General features: G+C 44.1%; 1 protein-coding gene across 1 annotated transcript; it reads right to left on the reverse strand.

Annotated features, from left to right (window-relative positions):
• Positions 1-362: 362 nt before the first annotated feature.
• On the reverse strand, positions 363-25858 carry FGF9 (fibroblast growth factor 9). Its single transcript, XM_086881882.1, has 3 exons — positions 25505-25858; positions 18969-19072; positions 363-1236 (listed from the first exon to the last, which is right to left on the reverse strand). Exons 1-3 carry the CDS (start codon positions 25779-25781, stop codon positions 991-993), a joined length of 627 nt encoding a protein of 208 aa, XP_086738008.1. The 5' UTR covers positions 25782-25858; the 3' UTR covers positions 363-990.
• Between the last annotated feature and the right edge of the window lie 630 nt (positions 25859-26488).

Below are 26488 nucleotides of genomic sequence, written 5' to 3' on the forward strand. Positions count from 1 at the left end.
CTCTTTAATCCTCTGGGGTAAGCTATGAAACAAGCAGTCAGAAGAGTGAGGACTCAGTGTCATGAGTGGTATGCATACTTGTACAATAATACGGGCACAAAAGAGATTGTCGTCTTTAGTACATGAGGGTCACTAGAATTTATTATTATTACCTTTTTATTGTTGGCTTTTTTTTTTTTTTATCCATGCACCTTTATATTTACTTGCATGAATTTACCACAGGTTCATAGTGGCCTTTGCCATTTCAATGCTTACAGAGCCTAAAGCTTCCAAAATGCCTATCTGGCCTGTACATATTTCATTAAAAATAAACTCTATATAATAAATAAATATATAAAATAAATAAAATGTTGCCTTTGGAATTTCTATAAATAAATTTAACTTTTTATTTTTTTATTTTTTTTTTTTACTAAGAGGTCTTTGCTTTAAACTCAGTGGGGTGAGACCCAGAGAGCGATTAACTGAAAAGTCTCTTGTTTAAGTAAGACTGCACCCTCCATGCCTTTGTAAATGCAGCGTACACTTGAGCAGGCCACCAGCCAAAAATCCTGATGAATCGAAGTATGGCAGCTATGCTGATATATGACGAAGTACAACTGATCAAAAATTTAAAAGCGTGTCTATTCCCCAGCATGCATCAGGCCTTCCTCCTCCTCCTCCTCCTCCCCCTCCTCCTCCCCTCGGCTCCTCTCTCTCGCGCTCTCACTCCCATTCATCCTCTCCCTTTCTCTCTCTCTCTCACTCACTCTCTCGCGCTCCCTCTCGTACTAAATCAAGCGAGTGGGCATAGGCTCTCCTCCAGGAGGACAAACCTTTAAGTGCAGAACAAAATCAGCATGTTCCATCCAAGCCTCCATCATACATTATGCATGCGACAAAGTTTGGCAACAGTGGAGCTGATGTGATGACACAGCTAATCAATAAGAACCCACCGCATGAAACCTTTATAGTGGTTACTTTTTAAGGGCTCAAGTGAAGGAATTGTCTTTGTCAACTTTGGCTTAAAATATCCTTATATAGTTCTGGTACTTTCTCAGGGTCCACTGGTCTAGGTAAAAAATGTGTAAATTTTTGATGCCGTTTAGTCCTAGTCCCTTCTCTTGGAGTCCCATCTTTATTTAACGCAACGTAGTATCGTCTTCCAGTGTCCACATGTTTATATAGATTTGATGAATATGTGTTATACCAGTTTTCTTCAAATTGCTCTCTGAATACACACTCCTGGGTTAATTTTTCCTGTGGAAAGAAAAGAAAGAGAAGTAAGGAGACAGCCACTAAAATAAGCTACCTGTTAAAGAATTAATATTTTAATGGCTTGAATCTGGTATCTCCTCGCTAAACTGCAGAATAAACTATTTCAATACTCCCAGTTTTAGCTATGTAAAGCTGCATTTCTGGGTGTTTCAGGAGGTAGTCAGAAGGGTGGAAAACCCTGTGTGAAGCAAAAATGAATCTCAAAGCCTCATTGCCCAAATCAGTACAGCAACAACAAAGACAAAAACAGATACTTTTTATTTCTGATAGCTCCCAAGCAGCTCACAAGACCTTACTGGACTTCTATAACTAATAGTTTCAATGGTGGCTGCAGGCACTCAAACAAACAGATATAAATAAAGGAAACTAGAACCAGTCTGCAGGGCTATAATAAAATTCACAGTCTTAAAATCTCTGTGTCGTTTGAATGCATGGAGGACTTGATGCATTTCATTAATTTAAAAACATGCAATTTGCTACCCTTCATTTGATTTACTATTTGTATCATGAAGCCATAACCCAATAGAGCTTCAAAGAGGAACATGAGCCCTGTGTGCTGAGATGAAGCAGGCAAGGAGAAGCCCTCCAGCTTTGCATTATCAGGGTTGTCCTTGTGTCCCATCCTACTGGGGACAGGACCCACTGAGGATATCAACCACTCATCAGGTGCCCCTGCTACTACAGAATCCCACTCCTTCCAGCTGACCCCCTTCTTCAGTCTGTGTGTTGCCTTCTACATCTTTATGATTGCTTAAAATTGCTTTTAAAAAATCGCTTAATAGAGTGCCTAAAACACAGACATCTGATAGCCAGATTCATTTCAGGAAGGACTCCCACAAATCACTGAACAAGAACACTGGGAAAAAAAGGTGGTGAGCTGTAGCATGGGAGAACTGATGGGTAGCTAGGGAAAATAAGCCTGAAAATAGTCTTTTCACCAGGCACAAGAAAAAAAAATAATGACAATTCAATGTATTTATTCGTAACAAATTCTCATTTCAATAGCACTCACATCAACCACACCCAGCTTTCAACTGAGAATCAGTTTCTGATCGTTACAAAGCTCCATACAATGCATGTGTTTTACAGACATTAAATCTTAAAACAATTTTTTTAGATAGGAGCACAGAGAAGGAAAAACAGAGGCCAAGGCCCAGATGCATCAAAGTATGTATGGCACCTAAGCCATAAACTTGAGCCACAGCACGAGCAGCCCTAAGAAACCACCTTCCATGACTTAACCCAGGAGATTCCCAAGGTCTACCATCACCAAAGACCGTAGCTTCCCTGAAGTTGCAGGTGCCTTTGGGGCCACCTCTGCTGCTTGAATCAGCTCACAACCCTTTCCCAAACCAATGTGCTTCAGCCCAGATGTTTCATTGCTGCTTTGTGTGGCAAGCACTCTGCTCCCAGGGCAGCCCACTGGGGCTGGGGACAAGCCAGCTCCAAGGAGCCCTACACACCTTACAGAAGCCACCCAGGCACTATCCCATGTGGGGGAAACAAACCCCATGTAAATGGGGAAAGGAAGCCAACACCCCTCTGCACCTGTACAAACTGGGTGTTGAGCTGCAAGGACAGAGTCCTTCTCAGGCCCTCCCAAACACCTAAAGGTTTGGGATTTGGAGGGATCTTCTAAATTAAATTAGTGGCAACTCCAGTAGGCAAGAAAGGCAGCAAGTAAGCTGCTCCTGACTTCCCCTTTAATGGGCACTGGGTACCTCATTACCACTCAGGAAGGAGAAATCCCAGACAGGACCCGGTTTCACATGTTCAACACCTGAAAATTCACTATGGCAGTGACTGTATCCCTTTGTGGATGTGACAGCTTTTTTTTAGAGTAATTTCTGACTATGACATTTTTAGTTCAAAGTAGTTCAAACACAGCAGTAGTCTATACTGGTTATAGGCAAAAGAAGCACAAATCTGTTCACATTAAATCCTTATCTGTGGGCCATTCCCTGCAACCTCCTACTGACAATTGCCTCTGTGTCCTTTGCCAGCTTGAAACCGCAGCCGCATTGAACATCACCGGACCAGCAGCAGCTGCCAGTTACACCCATTGCAGTATTCCCCTTGTGCAGCCTCAAAAGTGCAAACTATTGTAAAGGGTATTCAGCTGCAGAGAAGATTATCTTTAAGTACAGATTTCATTAGTGTTTTATTTTGCATGAGGTTTTAAAATCATCTGTGTTTGTTTTAAAGCAGAATCAGATGCTAAGTGGTATTATATACTGGGCTTATATAAGTCCATGGGGAAAGAGAAACTAATTCAAATTGTTTTCCTGCTCTCAGAAGGCAATAGGATCACATGACAAGCACTGCAGAAGAACTCCCTGCTAAAAATAGCAGCATTTTAGGAAGATATTTCAGTCCTGTCGTGAATTCATTAATTATTCACTTCATCTGCATTTTTTTTTAGCATCATCATAAATTTCTATCTTTGCAGGAACAGTACTTCCCCATGCCCTGAAGGAGAAACTTTAAAATAGCCTCCCTTTATCTGGCAGGTTTGATGGATCATGACAGTGCTGTGGTACACGTAACTAGCAGACCCTGAATCAGGGGGTTTACACTGTACTGCACTATGGATAAGTTAAATGGATTTCAAGCTCACAAATTCAATCTTCATTTTACAAGCTTATCCTATTTTAACTTTCTATTCACTTACAGCACAGCTACATCTCTTTCATCCTTCTTCAAAATTCTCAGAAATTCATGTACAAACATGAGGCAAATACTTCAACATGAACATGACAGAGCAATCAGGATGTAGTATCAGGTAGGGACATTAACAATCACCCTTTAACAGAAATTAAATAGTTTCTTTATATAGTCAAGCCTTTTCCTTCTAGGAGACATAGAAATTCTGATTGTGGTCAGACACCATTGGAGGAAATCAGTGCTGGTGACTTTGGATCAGATCCTGTAAGTAATGCAGGACACTAAAATCCCATAATATCCTTCTCCCCATGCCCTGGAGACTCTTACTATAATGTTTCATCTAGTACCAAGAGAGACAGAAATCAACATCCATCAGGATAGTCATTTATGTAGAATCACAGAATCCTTTGGGTTGGAAAGGCCCTTTAAGATCACTGAGTCCAACCATTAACCAGCACTGCCGAGCCTACCCCTAAACCATGTACCACCACAGCCCTCCATGCTGTTAATCCTTATGCTCACACTTTAAGTATGCATGTCATTATTCCAGCCAGAAACGAGCATAACACAGAGGTGAGGCTGGTCCATCGTGCCAACAACACCCTTTTGTCTCGTCTTAGGAAAGTCTTGTTGAAAACCAACTCTCCCAGTACGGAAAGGCTATGGTGTTTCCTGATCACATTTCTCCTTCTGGCTATGACTTTCAGAAAGTACTTCTATGCACATTTGAAGAGCAAGATTTAGCCCTACAATACAGCAATTTTTGCATACTTTTATTCCTGCAACTCTCACTTTTCCAGTGCAAATATTTCCTTGCACCATACTTAAAGTTGCTGGACATCTTTGTCGAAAGCTGACACAAATACCAAACATACCCAACTGGAACAGCTATGGAAAGTAACCTGCATTCCTGTGAAAGGGGAGGCTGCCTGCTTTGCTCAAATCATTTAATTCAGGGCCAAATAAGGAGGTGACCTCAAAATTATATAAATCAGATGTTGCACCACATTCCACATGTTTTCACAGTGAAGACTGTTCATATTCAACTACAAAGTGATTGATTTTCATTTTGCAACATTTCCACGCTTCACCTGTTTGGTTTTTTAATCTGTTATTTAACTCAGAATGTTCAAATAATTGAATTGTACAAAGATGCACATATCTCAAAGACAAACCCTGAGAAAGATTTAATTCAGAAGTCCAAACAACTATTAACAAGAAATATATCTGATGTAGCCAACACTTCCTATATACCTGCTGCACACTAACACCTTGTTAATCCACCCCATTTTAACAAAAGTCACGTTCATATATATAATCTCCTGAGTAATTTCATGCAAATCCCTCATTATGGCTACGTGGCATTACTAAAAACTGCATATGTAGTGAAGGGAAGCAAAGAAAAGCCCTATTCTCCTCCAAAGCAGATTGCTTTGCTGTTCTGCCTACCAACACACACATTTTGCATGCCATTGGCCCTTCCCATGCTGTAATGCAAACAGCCTCTAGAACATACTATGTTCAGCTAATAATTAACACTCATCCAGAGCTGACATAAATAAAGGTCTAGTTTAGCATTTGCTGTGGTATTTTCTGTACTCTCATGCTAAGCCTGATAGTTTCTGGCCGGCTGAACCACCTCCAGCCACAATGAGAAGCCAAATACCGGTGTCCAAGCAGCACCACTTTCTTTTCCAAATTAGACCACAGTGTGAGTCAAGCCCTGCACGCTGTGTGTCTGACTTGGTGAGTGTCACAGAGCTTTCTTTGATGAGTTTTTCCAAGCAGCCTCTTTTCAGAATGCTTTTTTTAATAATTTGACAAAACATGAAAAAAATGGGGGGAATAAAAGTCTGCCAAGAAGACTAGCTGCTTGGTTTTTTGTGTTTGTGTCAGTAGTTGTCCAAAAGCCTTTTAGATGGAGAGCAGGAAACCATTCAGGGCCAGAGGAGAGACAAGCATACAGCCAGACACCAATGCTGCCACACACACATTTCATATTCCGTGGCACGTTAAATAAGATGAGGGAAATCAGTCAAGGTGTCCTTGGCAAAACCACAGTTAGACAACTGCATTCTCCCTACCTGAGATCACCTTGTACTCTCACAGGGTACATCCAGTATCCATCTTACTTTCTTGACCATAAACCTCTTAGTTAATTTGTATTAAGTTTTTATTATACATCAATTTCCACCTGCAAAATAAAAATCACGTGTGACTGCTCTGTGCTGCTGCCATGCAGCAGTTATGATGGTGCTTAAAGATTAGCATTTTTCATACAAAAAGCTTGTAAAGATCCCAAGACCCAGAAGAACTTGAACTTCTTGGGATCATGATTGCCAAAAGCCACAACACCTACATAGATGCAGACACTGTGGTACTTGCACACACTGATGCAGACAACAGAAAAGCAGTGCTTTCTGAACAAAGTAAGCAGACTCTAGGATCAACAAAGAATCCCAGGACACTGTCAGTGCAGGAGGGATTTCAATGCTCAACCCATTTTCTCCCTTGCCACTCTTCTCCCACTCCCTTACTCTCCACACTATCAAGAACCTTCTCTAGAGAGACCAGGCTGGCACAGAGCGCTATGCCACCCCAGGGCTCTTTACAGAGCTCTTCTGACGTGAGCTGCAGGAGGATGAGATGCCAATTAGGCCTCCATCCATTTTTGCCACTGCCAACTCCTCAGTTCTTGGTTTTACTGATATCCTCTCCTTTGAGATTTCAAGCTTGCAGCATCTGTCAAGCTTTAAGCATGCCCTCCCTGGACATGAAATCATTATGGGACGAGCAACCCCACTGTGCCTGAGGACAGGCTGCCCATCAATAGCCACGCTTCAAGTTCATAAAGGCTCGGTTTATATCTGCTCAGCCAAGCACATGAGATGAAAACTCATTTTCACCCAAACACCCAATATCTGCTCATGATGCTGTTGGAAGTCTTGACAAAACTCCAGGGATAGATCTCAGGCTACATAAGCTTTCACAGTGTCTTTTCTCTGGAAGCTGACGAGCTTCCCTCTCTGCACCACAACGGAACAGGACCAGGACAAAATTGACTCTTAGAAAACAAACAAACAAGCTGGTCTCTTCCCCTCCCTTCCATGCCAGCAGGACCGAGCCCACACTGTGTCGTTCACTAGTCACACTTCTGACCTCTATTTTATTTTGGATTCCCTTGGCACAATAAAGAACTGCAGTCGTCAATGTTATCTCAGCATCTAATTCATAACGCTTGGCTGAACCCTTCCAAGAATCAGAAAGCAAGGTGGTATGCAATCTGATACAGGAGCCAGAGCCAATTTTTAAAGAAGATGGGAGAAGGGTTCCCGTCAGCTTAAATGGAACACGGATCAGGCTTGCAATGATAAAAAGGCAACAAATATTTTAAGACATTAAAAGAACCATTTCAGGCATGCTCAGATTTACTGAAAGGTGTAACTTGACCTCCCCCAGCTCCCCACTCCACAAATTCTGTTCTATCAAAAGACAACCTGTATGTCAAAGCAGGGCTGCCACCCTACAGCTGCACACACTCTTTAGCCTGAATACCAGTAAAGGTTTTAACGAGACAGAAATTTTTAAACAAAACACGCTTTCCTTAAATCCAGCTAAAATGGAACAAAGTGTTTTGTCAGTATTTTTTGACTTGTTTTGTGGTGCTCCAAGCACAGAACACAGGCTTTAAGGAAAGATAGAACTCATTCAGCAGAAAGTGCTGCTTAAGTGAGCTAAACTCACATGCTGGAAAACATTGTAAAGTGAAGGATAAAAAGTACTTAATCTGCACGACCCTCTACATTCAGTGAGTACACCACAAAATGGATTTATCCACCATTAAAGAATCAACTCTCATCTCTCAGCTACCAGGTGCCACCATAAAAAGAGCAGAATGCTCAAGACCCTTCATGGAACACTTTGCCATGGGAACCAAATAATTATTACACATATGTAGTGATATAAATGTACATTATAAAATTAATTAATGTTTTATTTTTTCAGCAAGATGATTTGGTCAAGGGCTGATGAACAAAAGCCTGTCTCTGTATTTTGCTATTAATTTTATGCAAAGCCACCAGCTAGGTACTAGCTCAGAGGACAAGGACATTACTGATTACACTGTCATTCTGGACAGGGTTCATCGGACAAAAAGCATCACAAGCTATCACATTTTGGAAAGATCCTCTCTGAAATGCCGCATATCCACTGGGGCCTTGAAAACCAACACACTTCACAGAGAAATTTTAAAAGCTACATGCTTTGATGGGCACTACAGAAAAGGATTGGAACACTATGATCTTTACCTAGAAGGCCTCAATTGCTTATTCAGTTTAAGTTGTTTCAAAATGAGGCCTTTTAATTTCCCACCTTTTTTGGACAGGAAGGAAGGCCAGCAATTCAAATAGTTGTTGCTGAAGAAAAGATTTCAGACAGCAGTGCCCCGTCCCTTGGCAAACACTTCTCATAAACAGTCTCTCCAAGGATGTATTTTTTGACACTTCCCCCATTCCTTTTCCCAGGGGCAATCCCACCACAAAGTCATGGATTTAGTTACACAATTTTAGTATCTTGCTTTCTGGATAGAATAAAGAGTATTTCCTTAATATTTCTTACAAAATCCACACATCTTTGGTGTTGCTATGCCTTGACTTATGCTGTCAGTGATACAGCTGACCCAGCCTTTGGGAAACACTGGAGGAAATCAGGTGGCTCTGCTCTTTCATGAGACCCCTACTCCTCACATGCACACCAGTGGGCCTGTCTTTCAGAGGGTAAAACTTCAGTCATGCAGTTAATTTCAGTTTTGATGAAAGAAGTTGTCACTATGTCTGAAAAAACCCAAAATATATATAGGAACAACTTCAACATAACTAGTGACTAAAGAGCTCAAAGACCAAGTATTTGGTCTCTCAGGTAGCTGCAAACATGGATCTTCCAAAGAAAACAGATTTTTAAAGTAAAAATAAATTTTAAAAAAATACATATTTCTATTTGGTTTAAACTTTACAACATTTGTATATTCTAAAATGAATCAAAAGATTTTGCTGAAGTCTCCTCCAATAACTTTCCTGTTCTGAGTTCAGATTATACACTATATGATGCCCTAATAAAGGCATCAGCGGGACAAAATCCCCCTTGTTATGAAAAATTAAGATTACACATTAAAAGATTGCCTCTAGATTGCAGACTCTCATAGGCAGGAACCCTGTCTAGATTTAGGTTTTTAAAATGATGAATACAATCCAGCTCTTATCTTGATTTGGATCTGCTGACACAACCATAAAACAAATTGGTGGTTTTACAGGAGCAGGTCCAATCCTGATTCCATTGAAGGAAATGGTATTTCAACCATAATAGAATCAAGTCAAAATTTCTCTTGAGTCACAATTGCCTCTATAATTGTGTTAAATTTGAAGAGCAAAGTTTAGCAGATTAAAGATGCACAGCCTGGGCCAGACCTCAAAAGTATGCAGCATCCACACTAGAACACAAGTTTTACCTCAGCAGCAGCCTGTGGAACACAAATATAAAATCTTATCTTCAAATCAAAGGTAGCTGCAGGTATCTGCCAGTATAAAAGGAATGAAAAAGAAACAAAAGGGCTTCGTAGAAGGGGAAAATATGGATTTGCACTATAACAAGCTTTATTTTTTAAGCTTTTTGAATGTGACACAAATGAACGACATTACTGCACATCACCAAATCAGCCTAAGCACATTCAAACTGCAAAGCAAATCTCAACCAAGTCAAAATCCCTAATGAAGTCCCCACAGGGCTCAGTCTTTGAAAATGATGAATGGCAAAGTGGGAGAGAGTGCCACACTCACATCCCACTGGCACCTGAATCAGAAATGGAGCACATCAGATCTTTATCTGGTGCAGTGAATAATCCCCAAGCATATCTCAGTATGTCACTGCTGCTGATGCTTTTAGCATGTCACTTCAACACAGTATTCTCAGATCAACCAAAGACACTGAACCTTTTCACACCTCTGTATCATTACACAGCCAGCTCCAGAAACGCTCGGGGCTGCAGCGATGGGGAGCTACACAACTGCAAAGAAAAGAATCTGAAGATGTCCCAATCTTGATTGCTGGGTATGATTTGGGTTTGCAATGCAGTTAGGCCACTTTAACAACTCTCTGCTTTTGAAAGCATAGTGCTTAACCCTTCAACCATCCCACACTGCACCTGATTCTCCCACTGAGCCCTAGTGCTTGCCCAAACAGGCAGCAAGCCAGTTCAGGAAGCTAAACATTTTTCTGTGGCTTTATATCCCTAAACTGATCTCCTGACAGGTCAGATGAGAACCAGTGTTGGAGCATGGAAGAAAGCAAAAGCTTTCTGGAAGAAGTTCTTCTAGAGCTGCCCTTTCTGGAAGGGGCTTCCTGCAGAGTCACATTGGCTGCCTCCTCAAGCAGCACGTCTAGTCTCCAGTTTTCATGAGAATGCAAAATTTCAGACACCTTTAGTTAGGGGAAACATCATTAAACTAAGATTTGAGTAGGATCTTACTTTAACAAAGTTTAGCTTTATGTACACACACACATAAACATATATATATGTACATACATGTATATATATATATACAAACATACACACACATAATTTATATAGAAGTTACTCATACTTTCCTGTCCCAGGCATGTAGTGAGAATCCAAGATCAACACAGAATTGCAGACCAAGGCAAAATCACTGAGGGTTTTCTCCCATAAAAATTATCTTCAGACCTAGTTAGCATTTGAAATTAAGTCCTCTGAGAAAGACCATAGACTTGAGGAAAAGTGTGGTATCTTATCTCACAGAACAGTATTAGTAAGTGTTCCTTTTTGGTGACAGTGTTAAAGTCTACGAAATTCTGATTTAAAAAAGACTGAAGCCATAGTTTGAAAACAACCACAATAGTTGCAGTTTCTCACAAAGCTTTCTCCCATATTATCTGTGTCAAGTGTACTGACCTATCAATTTTTCCTACACCAGTACCCACACCTCAAAGGACCTTTTTTCCAACAGAGTCCTTCATACCTTGCTGAGCTGGTTGCAGTTTCTGCCTCATTCCCCATGCTGGTACTTGTGGGGAACACCATTTAACAGTACCCAGCTTTCAGCAAAACTGCCCATCCAAATCCTAAGAGGGGTTATCTGCAAGGGTGAAGTAGATGAGGTAACTCAAGTATATGGACTTTTCTTAGATCTATACCCTCCACAAAGGAACAGTCACAAAACTGTTTACTACTGTAAAACGGTGCAGAGAAAGCATTAATGTCTCATCTACAACTCCCTGCAAAAATCCCTCTGGACAGCTCAAAATCCCATTTCCTCACAGCCTGAATCTTCCTCATTAGGCAGTCTAAGCTTTCCTGTGACCCATTCAAACCAACTCATTCTTGTATTCTATTTCGAGGACTTTATTTTCCTCTGTGGTGCTACACCTCAAAGTATTTACAGAGAGCAAAAGCATACCCTCTCGGTTTACATTCAGCAAGCTAAGTCAAGATCTTCAGAGTTTATCATTTGATAGTCTTTTCATCCCTCTGATCATCCCAGTATGCCCTTTCTGCTCCTCTTTTGGTTCCAATTCATCTTCTTTAACACAGTGACCAACTGTATTTTGCATATAGACTGAACCTTCCTAGTGTTGTATGGAGTGGCACTGACAGAGCCCTCCCTGAGCCTCACATGTAAACATTTTAGGCCCTTTAGGTCACGCTTAGGCCTTTCTGTGAGGTTGCCTCCTGTGCTGGAAATACTTCCCAGCTTTGCAAAAAAATTCAATAACACACCTTTTTATGATGAGATGTTTAATGTCCCTAATAAAACCAGGGAATAAAATCAGTCCAGGGACCAATCCATAAAAATTCCACTAATAGCTTCACTCCAGTCTAATACCTTTAAGCACTCTCCACTGCTGTCTTCTCTTCAGAGTTTTCACCATCTATCATACAAGCCTTCTACTAACACTTATTCTACCCACTGTAACAAACACCCTCTTCTGTGGGTCATACCTAACACAGCCCTGAAGATTAGCACAATTTTCCATTGATAGAAAAATATATTCCTACCAAAAATAAAATACTATGCTTGCCTGAAACTACTTATCCTGCTTCAGTAAACTCATCATACATGTACTTTCAGGTCCTCCTCTACTCTTTCATTTAGAAGGATGTTCCTAGCTTCCCAAGCACAGCCCAAACCAGACTGATAGCCCTCCAGCCAAACACAAATCACACAGCCTGAGGTACACACACACTCAAGGCTGGAAAACATCTGCATTGCCTCAGAGGGAAGCAAACACTCCCTCACTCAAGGCTTGCTCCCACCTCTGTGCTGCACCTTCCAGTGACTTGGGAGGAAACCACTGGGGCTGAAGCCCTTTTGCTTGGTCAGATTTTTTCCCCAGTTTCCTGCTTCAATCCCCCAGGCAGCAAAGAAACACTTGTGCCAGCAAAAGGGAGGGGATGGATGGTTGGAGGGAAAATAGCCACTTCTTTCAACAGCAGTATTGGCTGCCCCTACTCCCTTTGTTCATCACACTACAGGGAGCTCCCTAGACCCATGTTACCACCCAAAAGAGTTTATCAGAAACAGGGCTAGCCCAGTTAGCATCCACATTCAGACTGTATTTCATTTACACTCCTGCCTGAATACAAGTGTTGGTAAAGACTTCTGTTCAATTTCCAGGTATGTAGCTAAAAACTGTTCACCTTATAAAAGCTTTAGTACACATTTAAGGGCTCAAATCATCTTTATTGCAGCAATTTCCATTTTATCCCCATGCTTCTACATCTCTAAGAAGCAATCTTTTCTGCAACCTGCCCTTCTCCTGTTCTCTGCAGACCCTCTGCCAAGCACTCACAAACTTCAAATGCTTACATGCATTTTCACCCTTGCTGGGATACAATTTCCCCAGGATTTCTGCATCCCTGACAAAGTTTCAAGTTTCCTCCACATTCAAAGCCATAATCACCTTTTTGAACTGGGTCACTTCAGAGTTTGCCCATCAAATTAACCACAGGCCTGCTTCTTGTAGTCTCCTGTTTAAAGCAGATTTACCCAGGGGGACAGGAGTCGCTGTCAGTAAAAGACCCCATCGGGGTTTTGATCACAAGAGCGAGAGGTTGTCCTGAGCAAAATGCCTTTTTTTGTTTTGGTCTAAAAAAGGACCACTCCTTGCAACTCAGCTGCCACAGGAATCGCCCTCTGTCTCTTCATTTATACCATTTACCAGAAGGCACTTTATTATTGTAAACAATAACACCAGCAGAAGGGCATTAAACCAGGCACTGCAGCCATTATCCCTCCTGGGATTTGACCACTCTCAGCCCAGAAGTCTCTGCCTTCACTCAAGGAAATTGCTTTTAATTCTCCTTCCAAAGTTTGTGCACCGAAACTGTGCCTGTGGTGCACTGAAATTGAGCCTGTTTCCAGGCTCACCTCAACCGTGGTACCTGGACACTGAGAACAGATAATCCAGATTGTTATTTAAAAAAAAAAAAAAAAAAAAAGAAAATCAATCTGAAACATATGGAATGGTTTTAAATCAGAGGTGTTTAAAAGGAGAGTGTTGTGGTACTGGAGGGTAATTTATTTATTTATCCAGTTCTTAGATACCTGCAGTAATTATATACTTGGCCCAAATGCTGTCACCAACATGCACTTTCAACCTGCTTTTTTCTTCGTGCACCTTGACCTACCATTTGAAGGGCTGGACAATTCCCTTCCTTTATTTGCACAGGAATATAAAAGATATTTTTAGAATGCAGCCAAAGAAATCCTTGCCTACACCAAGCAATTTTCAGTAAACTATGACAAATTGTCCCTTTTTTGTCAGAAAAATTTCTGTTCACCTGTCTTTGTAGCTCCATAGCCCTTACAGGACTGTGGGGACCAAACAAAAGCATAAAACGCTGCAGGTGCAGCCCTGCTGGGACAATAAGGAGGCATATCGTCACTCCCTGCACACTTACTGGGAAAACATGTTCCTTCAAGGACACTGCTCTCTCTCTCTCTCTCTCCCCTCCTCCTCCACCCTCTCCCCAGTGTTTTAGGAGCAAAAGGTGAGTTTAGTCTCCCAGATGAATCTTTCAGTTCACTTTTTGAAGGACAGCAATTTATGGCCCTGCTAAAAGGTTTCCTACATCTCACCTTGTACCACATACCCTGTAAGTCTGCAACCCAGAGGTGTGGAGCTCCCTCCCTGGCTCCTGTTCTGGGTTCTTCAGCTCTGTCCCAGCTGCGCTGTGAGTAAATAAAGCTTCTGTCTGTATGCTCCCCTGAGCTCTCCTTCCAAGCACTCTTTCCCCCTGCCTCAACAACTCCACCAGGTCTCCCCACCTGCACAGCTTTCCTGGTAGCTGCTCCAGACTTTCTAACTACCAATATTCCTCCTGAGCACCTAGCCTGAGCTGTCTTTTGCCACTTTCCAAGGACACATGGAGGCACCAGCATTTTACAGAATGGTTTGGGTTGAAAAGGACCTCTAAATCTCATTTGGCCCAGGCCCCCTGCAATGTGCATCTTCAACTACAACAGGCTGCTCAGAGCCCAGTCCAACCTGACTTTGAATGTTTTTAGCAATGGGGAATCTACAGTGTCTCTTGGCAACCTGTTCCTGTGCCTCACCACACCCACCACTAAAAAAATTTTTCTTTATATTCCGTCTGAGAAGAAGAATGAAGAAGGTGCATGTCTGTGGGAGATCAGTGAGGTGGGGATGCCAGCGGTCAGATGCAGCACAGCTCTCTACTGCAGAAAAACCTGGGACAACCAGGGCAGCTGAGGCAAGGGTATCCCATGTTCCTGCTTGGTCTGTTCTTGAGGTAGCACAGAACTCCCTCAGAGGACAGCCTGCAGTGGGAATGATGGGCACCCCATGGTGTGGGGACACATCAAGGCCTGCCACGTGGGTGGCAGCTGTAAATATTCCCAAGGGCAGCATGACAGTGGGGACAGCCTTCAAAAGCATAAAGGTTGTGGTACTCATCAGAAAGACCTCCATGGATGGCCCTGATGAGCACAGCTAAGACACATTTGCTGATGTTCTTGCCAGACATGTTGGCAAGAGCTGTTTGGCACTTGGGAAGGAAAAGGTCTTCATGTCTTAATACCCTTGGGGTCCTATTTGTAGTTTGCATTTTTCCTCCTTTCCAGTGGCAAGCACAGTAGCTGCTGTGAAACGTGATGAGTCATGGCTGCAGGCTGCCAGGGAAAGGCAAGGCAAAGGGAAAGCAGGGACAGGTGAGACAGGAGGAAAAGCTGCTGTCACTAACCAGTCTCCGTGTCATTGTTCGGTAGCTACCACTGGTTTCTCTGCAGAACCGCGTGCCTGTATTTTGAGCTTTACTTGGCTAAATCCATGGCATGATGAGGAATTTGAGAACAACCACGTTATGTTACACATCTGTCTGAAAGCAGCATAAGAGGCACTGTGCTCTTCTGACCAGAAAATACAGCAGGAACTGCCCCCTGTGAGAGTGGGGAGGTGGGAAGAGTTTGTCAGGCAGCTAATCCAGAAGGAAAGCAGTACTTTGAGAAGGCCAAGAGGAACGTATCTGGATCAAGATATGCTGAAACTGCCTTTGCTGTTGTCTTTCATGAAAACTGGCAGCAGTCACCCACCCTGGCTGCTCTGCTTCACCATATGTCCCACCTCCAGTGGCACCACAATTATGCTGTGAAAAAATCTTCCTGTGTCAAATGCTTCAAACACAAATATAGAGGGATAGAAGTCTCTTAGGTCACTGATTTGGTTCATGCCTAATGTATTTTTCATGCAGTATTTAGAATATAAATATGATAGTGTCAGACACAGGGCATCTACTCCAACAGTGTCAAGTACTGGATGCCTCAGGAGCTGTGAATCTAAGCACCTGCTTAGATCCACGATGCTGATGTAGAGCAAGACCAAGTATTTCTTAGGCTGCTACTCAATTGTGTGTGGGCTTACCATCCTAGGAAACACAGCCACTGTGTCATAAGTGTGCCTGCTCCATGACAAAGCTGATGCTATCCACAGCCCTTAGGGAAGAAACCAAGACAGAGGGATAGACCTCACAGCACAGCAACACAAGGACAGTTTACTGGTGCTATAGAACTGTTCGGCTAAAGATTTAAGTTTTTCACAGTCTACCGCATATCAGTCTCAAAACTAACCTCGTTTAACCTGGTCTTCCACTTTGCCACAGAGATCATTCTGTGCTGGATTGTGCCTTGTTTCTGGTTCAAGATGCAACATTTATTCCCATCAGAGAACTTCATTTTCAATCAACTGCACTTTTTGACCAAAACCAAAAGCAAAACACTGTCACTTAAAAATGCCCAGCCAATTCTACACAAAAAATCTGCTCTGAGGCCTGCTTATCTCAGTGTTTCTAAGAGAGCTGACAGTTGCTGAAATATAGGCACTAGGATTGCTAGTGTTGACAAGGCTTTAAAGCATCATCAGACTGAGTAGCCATTAGAGGTTATATTTCATTGGAAGTAATGTAATTCAATTACCATCACTCTTTAGTATGTCCCATCTCTGGAGGCTGACAATAAGCCATATCATCCATCAGATTTTAACCTGAACTTTGCATTCCAGCCTCAGAGATTGCCAGTTCTCCATTATGAATGGCTTCGTATTTTTAGTGACATTTCTTAGGAAAAAGGGGTTATCCAATTTTACTGTACATCCATTTGCCTGCTTGTCTCTCCTTCCTTAGCTTGTCAACCTGTTTCAATCAGGAGGCAAAGGTCTCTAAGAAAATTAGGTTCCTATCAGATCTGCAACTAATCAGAGGCAGGCTAAAGAAGAGAAATCATTTGCACGTCTCACTCGGGAGTGGTGAGCTATATAATCCCTGCAAACTGACAGTCTGGTGAGCATGGACAGCTAACACTGTCTCTTTCTCCATACAAGAAACACAAAAGGCTAAGCAATTTGTGCTTCTGCTGGGACAGGATGTCAGAGAGACCCATGTCTTGTACTGTGAGACACAACTCCTTAGGAGAGCAGGCTCCTTTAGAACTGCCATTCATGGAACAACTATTTTATAAATGCAGTGAGCTTACTAATTTACAAAGAATTTCTTGTGCATATTTCTTCAGCAAAGAATGTCTTGAGTAATTCACTCTGACAGTCAAACATATTGCAAATACAAAATATAAATTGCACAGGAAAGTGATGTAACATTTGCTTTCCCAAGTCTATGCATTTAAGCTCTATCAATAACCGCATTTCCTGTCTCAGAATATCTGAAATGCAGAGTAACTGATTCACTATGTTTATATGTTTAGACAATTACTCTTACTGATGATTATCAACATTATTGATTCACATTACTGTTGTTGTTCTGCCTCTTTGCTGCCTAACTGAACCTGATGTACTCATGTACTTTGCTAGTTCTTTATCACATTCATCAGGCTACACAAGGGTTGTGACTTATGACATCTTACTCCTCACAGGCAACTGGTTTACATCTGTCATTGTATCCATTTCTTTTCTCACTCCCTCTCCATCCTTCCAAACTTTATCTTCTCCCTATGGACATTCATGCTAAATCCCTTTTCTTTGGCCTTTCCCCCTCACTGGCTCTCACCATCTCTGCATCTCCCCTTCCCCCATGTCCACTCATCCTTCATCCCACCCTTGCCCATCGCTCTACCACCTCTTTCTCTGCCTCCCACATACACTGTCTTTATTGGTATCTTCCACCTTCCTCACCTAGCTTGCTTTTTGCTCAGAAGATAATCATCTCTCACACACAGAATTTTACTAGGAAGAGATCAGTGAACCTGGACACCCTTATGGAAACACTTCTGCTGGACTTTCCTGGTTTCACTTGCTCACGCTCCTACATGGATAATATACATGGAAGGTGGACTTCCCACTTACCCCTTCTGTTTTCACCTGCCCACTCACCACCATCATCTCATGTTTTCTTCTACTCTCACTGCCAGCCCCACCCTTTTCCCTGTTACTGCTACTCCCTGTGACACAGGTAACTTCAACTACAGTCAAAGCCCTTCTCTATCACTTTAACTTTTTTTTCAGCATTTCTCTGCAACGTTTACACTATCAATGGACCATTGTAACCTTCTCCCCTGCTTCTAATGAATCCCTATGAATACAAAGCTTCACTTTGCTTCAGATATTCTCTTACCCTTCAATCCTGCTATCCTCTTCCTCAAATACAATGGCTTCTCTAGTCATTATAAGCTTTGGAGGTTGACACTTTACTGCTAGAAAAGGTTGCCTTCTACCATCTGGGGAGTCATCTGCTAAATTTCAGATGAGCCTGCCCACAATCTATGCAGGGTATGAAGCCCGTTGTACATCAGATGCCTCAAATCCTCCAGGTAAGAGCCACATCATACAGACACATGCACACACACTCTCTCTCTCTCTCTGCTCTGCTGGAAGACAGCCCATGTTGCCAAGAACAGTCACCCATCAGCTGCAGGTAGGCTGGCAAACTCCCACATCTGAAATATCAAGTTTTACTCCTCCCTCACACCCGTTACTCACTCCTGCTGCCATCCCTCAGGGAGCACCAGTGAAACTTTCAGGACAAGACCACCAAGCCTCTTGCCCTGATTCCTATACTTTTTATAACTTCTGTCACACTCCTGTTTCTCATTCTCTCATCCACATATGCCACCCTTTCCCTCCCCCTCTACCTTATTTTGTCAATTCTTAGAAAGCTCTCTGCCTACACACAGAAGGAATCCAATTCGTCTTGATTTAGGTTTCTACTGAGAGGAGACATTTACAAATCTTATAGTACATCCTTTAGTCTTCGGTGACCAGCTCTGGCCATCAGTCTCTATTGTTTGTTTCTAAATTGCCATTCATCTGCATTATTACTCATTCCTGATTTTGTCACCTTTTCCCTCTCCCACATTCATTATGTCACCCACAGGGTCCTGTCTTGAATTAGACTGCAAGATATTCAGAGCTCATACAGCACACACACACAGTGCATTGGGAGTTTGTCAGAGCTAGCTAGGGTTTCCCCCACAGAATGTAAGGATCATAACTGCCCAAGGCCAGCAGGAACTCACCGAGCCATACAGTTCCCCTTTCTCATTCATTCCAAGATAAAGTCCACTGTCGACTCCTCGGATGCTGACCAAGCCCACTGCTATACTGATAAATTCCAGTATACCTATGAAATGAAGGAAAAAACAAACAATGTACATATTGTTTCCATTGAAAGGTTGTTCTTTTTTTCCAGATATGACTTATCCCTCATTGTGAAGCAACTATTTTCAAGGCTTTTCTCCCATTTTGTGAGTTGTTTGAAGAAGATGATGACAAAATTAATGTACAACACTTCAAATACTTTGGATCTTTGTTAGAATGATGCATTTCAGACAGCATTAATGTATCAAATTAAAAGATTGCCCTCAATTTTTCTCATCATTCCTAAACACATTTCTTAAGCTCAGTTATACTGATTTTGCACAACAGATAATACATTCAGAGAAAAAAAAAAGCTTTTAGATTGCCAAAATTATCAAGAATGAGGAAACTTGTCTTGAAAAATAAATTCTGAAAAAATACATTTTAATCAGAATTGTGAAATAAGGCAATGTTACACATGGAAGCAAAAGATCTCCTTTCAGACATCAATGAATCAGGAATACAGTGAAAGATTTACTCACAGTATGATCTTCCAGAGGCTTGAGAAATGAAAATCCTTAGTATAGTCCAGTGCCATGCATTTCTGTTTAGATAGTAACCATTCTCTATGATGTGTTATTATTTACTCATCTAAAATTCAGACATTAAAACATCCTACACCTAAGTGTAATAGTGTGTACATGATTAAGTTTTTCCATGTACATCACAGCAAGCTTACACAGACATTTTTTCTCTTAGAAATAAGAACACTTTGCAGAGAAGCACTGCTTCTGCAAATCTCTGAGGTTCAGCATCCATGCCTACAGTACAACAAGTATCTGTATCAAGTATTGGCTTATCCAGTTCTGAGGGTTTGGGGATTTTCTGACAGCCTTCCCTGCAAATTTCTTACCTCTTCAATGAGGATGCTGCTAGCCAAACCTGGCATAAGCCTAGGAACCTTGTGTTAAAAAAATGGAAATTTCTTCCTATTTGGGAGTGCTCATCTAAGACTGTAATGGTCTCACAGGAAGTTATCCAGCAACATTCAGAAGCATGCTGCTGTGTTACGCTACTTTCTGAGGCACAAAATAAAGTGTGTCCTGCACAAAGTAGCTTTCTTAGTATATTATGTGAATTTTCATATCTAAGCACACTGCATAACTTTTTTTAAAGCTTATTGGAAATTATATGCACATGAAATAATGAAATAACAGTATAGTGTGTGTTGAGCCTCGCAGGGCCAATAAAAAAGCACTTTTGTGGCTTTTTATAACAATTAATTTGGCATCTCACACAGAATAGTTGTGCACTAATCAATAGCAGGCATGAATCACATAGATCTAACATAACACAAGTTGAAGCCAGTAGGGAAAATTTATAGCCAAGCTAATGTAAAGATGAAAAATATTCGCTGTAAGGGAGTATTGATCATTACCTTATATATTATTCAGCACTACAAACACCACAGTATAATTGTTTTGATAACCCTTTTTAAGGCCTGGGCATTTTAAATTATTCTCTACATATGCACAAATAAAAAGTACTGGGAGGAAATATTTGCAATTATGTGATTATTTAAGCAATATAAAGTGGCAGCATGCCGTTTATCTGGTATATGTAGTATCTCAGATACAATTGATCCATTGAAACAATTTAAAAATTCCCATTATACCTGGACATGCAATACTTTCAGATTTCTTAGTAAGGCTTTCTCTCTAAAGCTTTTACCAAAATATCATATTACTTGATACATGTTACCAAGCAATTTTAACTGAGGTTAAATCTTTTGTTAAGTGTGTATTAGACACTACTATAGCTAAGTTAGTGAGTCTGGCATTTTTCATATCAATCCAAATGTAGTCTTTAATTGCTGTCATCATTTCAAATATTTGGATGCATGCTGCTTAGTGCATGAAAAGAACAAAAACGGCACTGTCATGTCCTATCCTAAGTGCAGAAAATTAATTTAAGGTACTTGGCAAAAAGCATTCACATATTTAAGATCAGATAGAGACCTCTACATTTGAAACACTCAAAAGCCTACTCACAGCAAGTTTTATGTGCCATTTTAAATCCTTCAAGAGATTATCTGGGGCCAAGCGTACAGTCTTACCAAAGTCTTGTCAGTGCAAGGATTGCATTTGTCCCATAGTTCTGTGCATATTTTCACTGTATAGTTTCTATAATATACAGATATTACTTAGGACCTGAACTAGATATTAAAATAGATAATCCTCTTCAAAATGAGGCTGTATCAAATGAAAATCAGGACAGCTCCAAACTTTGAAAGCTAGGGCCCTATTTATAGCTAAAAATATGGAAGGGAAGAGAAGCAGAGAGGAAATAACTTCGTACATGGGGTGCTGGATTTCTTCTCACTGAGCATTTTCTTTAATGAAACCATTTCAGTGCAAAGACCCATTCCCTCACGAGGATAGGAAGAAAGTTTCAGGGAAGCTATTTATTCCTTACTCGTCCTAATCAGCCCTTCACATACCTTCTTCTACACGGTCCAACTTAGATCATGCTGAATGGTGCAGGACACCAGCCTGTCCTAATAAATGCTGGTCCTGCACACTCAGAGGTGTTGTTCACGAAAGTGAAAGTTTAATTTTCATCCTTGGCTTTTAGGCGATGAACACCTCTGCTACTGCACAGTTTCATGTTGTTGCTGGTTTACCCTTTGCCCGCTTTTGTCTCAGGCTACACGTTGGCTCTTTTTGCATCAATGGATTGGAGCGGTTTAGCTTTCCCTTAGCACTGCAACAGACCATCTGTGACAACGAAGACGGTGAACAAGTATCACTGCCTGCCACCTCTCTGTACGGCTTCCAGGGGAAGGGGAGCGCAGGAAGAGCGGTGGGGGATCCTCTGCCCGGGCTGCGGCGGAGAGCAGTGGGGCGAGGGAAGCTAAGAAGCCGCCAGGAGGTCAGCCCAGCGATGGGGCGAGGGAATCCCGGCACCGCCGTGCCCCGGCGCCTCCCTCTGTGCCTGCCGCCCGCCGGCGGGGCTGCGGTGCGGGGCTGCGCGGGGCTGAGCGCTCCGCCGGGATGCGTCCCGCCTGTCGCAGCTGTCACCACCCCGCCCGCTCCCCCACATGATGCCAATTAAAAGACGGGAGCGCAGACAGACACGGCACCCCCAGGCAGCAGGGCCCTGCTTCGGTTTCAGGCTTTCACAGCGCCCTTGCCCGCCTCCCCTCATCCCCTCCTCTCGGCAGCGCTCAGTAGCGGAGGAGACTGCCGGGCCTGCTCGGCGCCTTTCCCTCCCCCTAAAACCTGGCCCGCGATTCCCAGTCCCGGGGGCCAGAGCCTTCTCCGCATGCATCACCTTCCCCCCGCCCCGCCCCGCCCCGGGCTGCTGGCTCTCCCCAGAGCCAGCACGGAGCGGGGGCCAGGCCCGCCCACCCGCATCCAGCAGCAGAGGGGCGGGCAGCCGCAGGGACCCCCGGCCGGAGCCGCCCCCGCGCCCGCCCGGCGCTGAGCGCGCCCCGCCAGCCCAGCGCCGGAGCAGGCAGGGCGGGCCGGGGAGGCGGGAGGGCGGGCGGCTACGCGGCTCCCGCAGATGATGAACGCAGCGGTTCCTTGTAGCAGCAGGTCCCGGGGAGCGGAGGTCACCTGCTGACAAGCTTTTTTTTTTTTCCTTTTCCTGCATGCTCCTATTTTTTTAATGCTGTGCATGCAGTACTTGTGCTGACGCACAGAGGCACGCCTCTCCGCTGTTACAGAGTTCCTGAATTTACAATGACTCTACTGTCTAGCCAATGCCCTACGCTAAAGGAGACTGCATCAAAAAAAAATTTCTTTTGTGACCCGGGAGAGATAAGGCTTTGATCACCTGAGATCACATTACGGGGGGGACCCAGCCGGGTTCTCCCGGGGAGCTTTTCTTTTAGAGATGGACATCTTGCTGCAGGAATTGCGAAATGCCAGGGCTCCCAGAACCGGGCGAGTATAGACACACAATATGGCTCGGTTTATTGTACGCAATAGGCACGCATCCAACATAGCATCACAAAAGAATTACTCTTATCTGATGTCTCTCCAGAGGTGTGTGAGGGGAGGGGGATTCCCACAGGGCAGAGCCCAGAAAGGAGTTTACGCGCAGCCCCTGGGGTTTTCTCTTTGTCTTCCTTACTCCTGGAGAAAAACTTCCTTCTGACGCGTACCCCCGCATCCACACACGCGCACGCAGGTTTCCCGCACACGCTCGCAGGAGACCATGTGAACCCGCTCTCCACAGGACAGCTCCCGAGTTGGGATGCAGACCTCCCCAGGATCACCAGATATAAACACCAAAACTCAAACAGGATCAGCTATTCTGTGTCCTGCCGGCAAACACAACAGCAATGTCACGGCACCGATACAAAAGTACCGAGATCCCCTTCCCTCCCGCAAAGAAGCCGCGAGTCCCAAGGCATCCCACGGGCTTGCCGTGTCCGATCTTCCCAACCTCGGAGACAGCAGGGGCATCACCGGCGCCCTGCATGGGGAAAAGAGTTATCACCGAGGCGCGTCCTGGTGGGGGGAGATCAAACGGACAAGGACAAAAAAAAATAAAATAAAATAAAATAAAAATCTATCTATTTAAAGCCAAGGCGCTGCAAGGGGTGGAAGAACTGCCCCTCGGAATTGTCAGCTTCCTACAACTGCGGCTGGAAAGCCATTTTTAAAAATAGACGCCACGAATAATGTGGTCACCGCCGCCGCCTCGCGAAGGGAACAGCTGGCGGCCCTCCTCCGGGGGCGGCGGGGCCCCGCGGGCCGCCGGCCCCCCGCCGCCCCGGCTGCGGGTGCGCGCAGCGCCCTACACCTGCTGCGGCCCCGCTCCGCGCCTGCCCCGCCGCCCCGCGCCCGCAGCGCAGCGGCCAAGGGGAACCTGCGGCGGTGGCTCGGCAGCTACGCGCGGCGTCTGTCCGTGCCGAGGAAAACGCCTAGCTGCAACACACACACACACACAACACACACACACACACACACCCCCGCCCCATTCCCCTCACTACGCGTCTGCCTTAAACACTTTCCGCACTTTTTCCTCGCCAGCAAGCGTGGATGTTGCGCCCCCGGGAGAGGCGCGACGCTGCCCCCACCCCGCACCCAGCCCCGGAGACCCCGGGCGGGCGGCGTGGGAGGGAGGAAGAGCCTGTAAGCATCGTGAGAGTGTCAGGGAGCAGCGGATGGAGGGGGATGGAGGGGGATGGAGGATGAACCTGCGACCATGCGAGAGCTTCAGTCCTCTCCTCCCCCGTCCCTCCCTCCCCGCTTCCCTTATGAGCCCTTTGGAGATCATCTCCTACAACACCGGCATTATCTAAATAGCTTCACAAAGCAATAAAATACAGCTTAGATATCGTTCAACATCTGGCATTAAAATATAAAGAGAGAAAAAAAATCAACACAGGACTTTGTTTTTACGACCGAATTTAAGCGCTGTCAGGTTGGTTCACTCACAAGTTAACTCCTTCCAACAGCTGGGAGCGTGGCGAGCTAACCTGGCATGTTTTCCGCATCCCTCCTTAAAAAAACCCCCAAAGAATCAGCTCAGCCGGGCTGTTTTAGTCACTTTCATACATTCAATCTGCCGGGCCTTTAACAGACTCCCTGGCAGCCGAGAAGCTTCAGGCCCACTGGACTCGCGTGTGCATGTGCAATGTGTGCGGGTGTGCATGCATGGGCTCTCCGGCGCGGCCGGGGCCAGCAGCCCTCCAGCCCTGGCTGCTGACTCACAAATAGTGTCCCCTAGAAAGGAAAGCCAGGGAACGTTCTTTTCAAATTCGCTGCCAGCCTGACGCTCCAAGCAGCTCGAGAAAGGCAGGTTTTGGCCCAGGATTCCCGGCTGGTTCCGGACCCCACCTGCGCTCCCGCTTTCCCGGGGCGCCTGTCACCGGCACTGCCGCACGGCTGCGGGTGCGGGCGGGCGGAGAGCCCGGCTGCGGTCGGCGTGCGCTGCCGCTAAACCCCCGCCGAGCAGCGAACTAGGCAGGGTGTGCAATTCGAGCAGTTACTAGGGCAGGTAATCGGCAGAGAAAACGAAAGAAAAGCCCTCGTCAATTTGCGTATAGGACGAGAGCCACTCCCTCCAGGAAACTCGGTGAATTTTAAATTGTGGTGGTTAATGATTAAAAACCCTTTAAACTCGCGAAATCAAATCATTCAGCAGAAACGTCCCAAGCAAAAATTCCACCGCCACCACCACCACCTCCCAGTACGCGTCTGCTCTTAAGCAGAACTTGGGGCTGCACAAACATCGCTACCGAGCACCCGGCGACTTCGGCGAGGGCTCCTGCTCCGCCGCGCTGGTGCCGCTCGTGTACATCTGCACCCCCGGACACATTCATTTTTCCCCTCGGCGGATCGGCCATCGACACAAACCCCCCTTCCCGCCCGCTTCGCACCCCCCACCGTCCCCCCGCCCGCAGTTCTGCCCCATTATTTCATCACATGACCACTAAAGGGTTAAGGATAATACCTACCAAATCTGCTGTGGTCTTGCCTGGTTCCCTGGATAGTACCATTGGGGAAGATTTCTAAATGAAATCCAGTCCTGCAGTATAGCTGCCTCCGCCTGAGGATCCCCTTTAAATGGTCCAAGTCCGTGACCGCAGGCCCCCTGGGTAGCCCACCTGCCTCAGACTGACCCAGGTGGTCACTTAACAAAACCGGACTATCCACCGGCAAAACGGGCACATTCCCAAAGGGTACTGCATCCTGCACACCGAAATAGTTCCCAACTTCACCTAAGGGAGCCATCAGAAGATTCTGCTTTTAGAGAATGAGAATAAACAATAATGATGGTGCCAAACCCAGGAGATATAAGATTAGGTATATTCCACTCCTCTCCCCTCCCTAGCGCAGTTACAGAGAAAATGTTCTTTCTTCAATCCATTAAATGCATAAATAAAAGTAATATTCTGTTTTGACTGGTACAGGTTCAAGGTCAAACCAGTTAGTCTAAGAAACCACCACTTTATACTCACACACTGACATATTTATAAACATATAGATGTGTATATCTATATAAATGCATATATCCCCAGCTCTTAGCAAGCAATACGGTCTTCAGCCCATCCAACTGTAATAAAGAAAAAAATCCGTAGTTTCTCCATTTGGTTTAAGATAAGAATGACCATAGCAACTTAAATACCTAGGCGTTATAGGGATTTTTTTTTTTTTTTTTAAGATGCACAGGCTACGTCAGGATTTATGGATTCTGACTCCAGAAAGGCATGCGCTGTTTTTACTCTATAACAGACTGCATACATCAGCATGAATCCTGCAAAGGGGGAGGGGGGAAATCTCACGTTGTTGGCTGAGATAAATCCAAAAAAAAAAAAAAAAAAAAAAAAAGGCAAAAAAGAAAAAGGCAAAAAAAAAAACTTTTGACGTCCAAATCTATTATCCAGAATTCTCAGGAGGCTCAGCAGATGTCCACTGGTTTAGGATTATTGACGATCCAC

Source organism: Cyanistes caeruleus, chromosome 3, assembly GCF_971803275.1.
Source record: "Cyanistes caeruleus chromosome 3, bCyaCae1.hap1.1, whole genome shotgun sequence".
NCBI lineage: Eukaryota > Metazoa > Chordata > Aves > Passeriformes > Paridae > Cyanistes > Cyanistes caeruleus.

What these genes read in the sequence shown, in the direction of transcription:
- FGF9 (XM_086881882.1), bottom strand. Translation starts at nt 25,781, where the DNA reads ATGGCTCCCTTAGGTGAAGTTGGGAACTATTTCGGTGTGCAGGATGCA. An exon ending in GCAAGACCACAGCAGATTTG is followed by an intron (nt 19,073 to 25,504) that starts GTAGGTATTATC and finishes TTCATTTCATAG; the next exon opens with GTATACTGGAATTTATCAGT. An exon ending in AAGGGGAACTGTATGGCTCG is followed by an intron (nt 1,237 to 18,968) that starts GTGAGTTCCTGC and finishes TTCTTTCCACAG; the next exon opens with GAAAAATTAACCCAGGAGTG.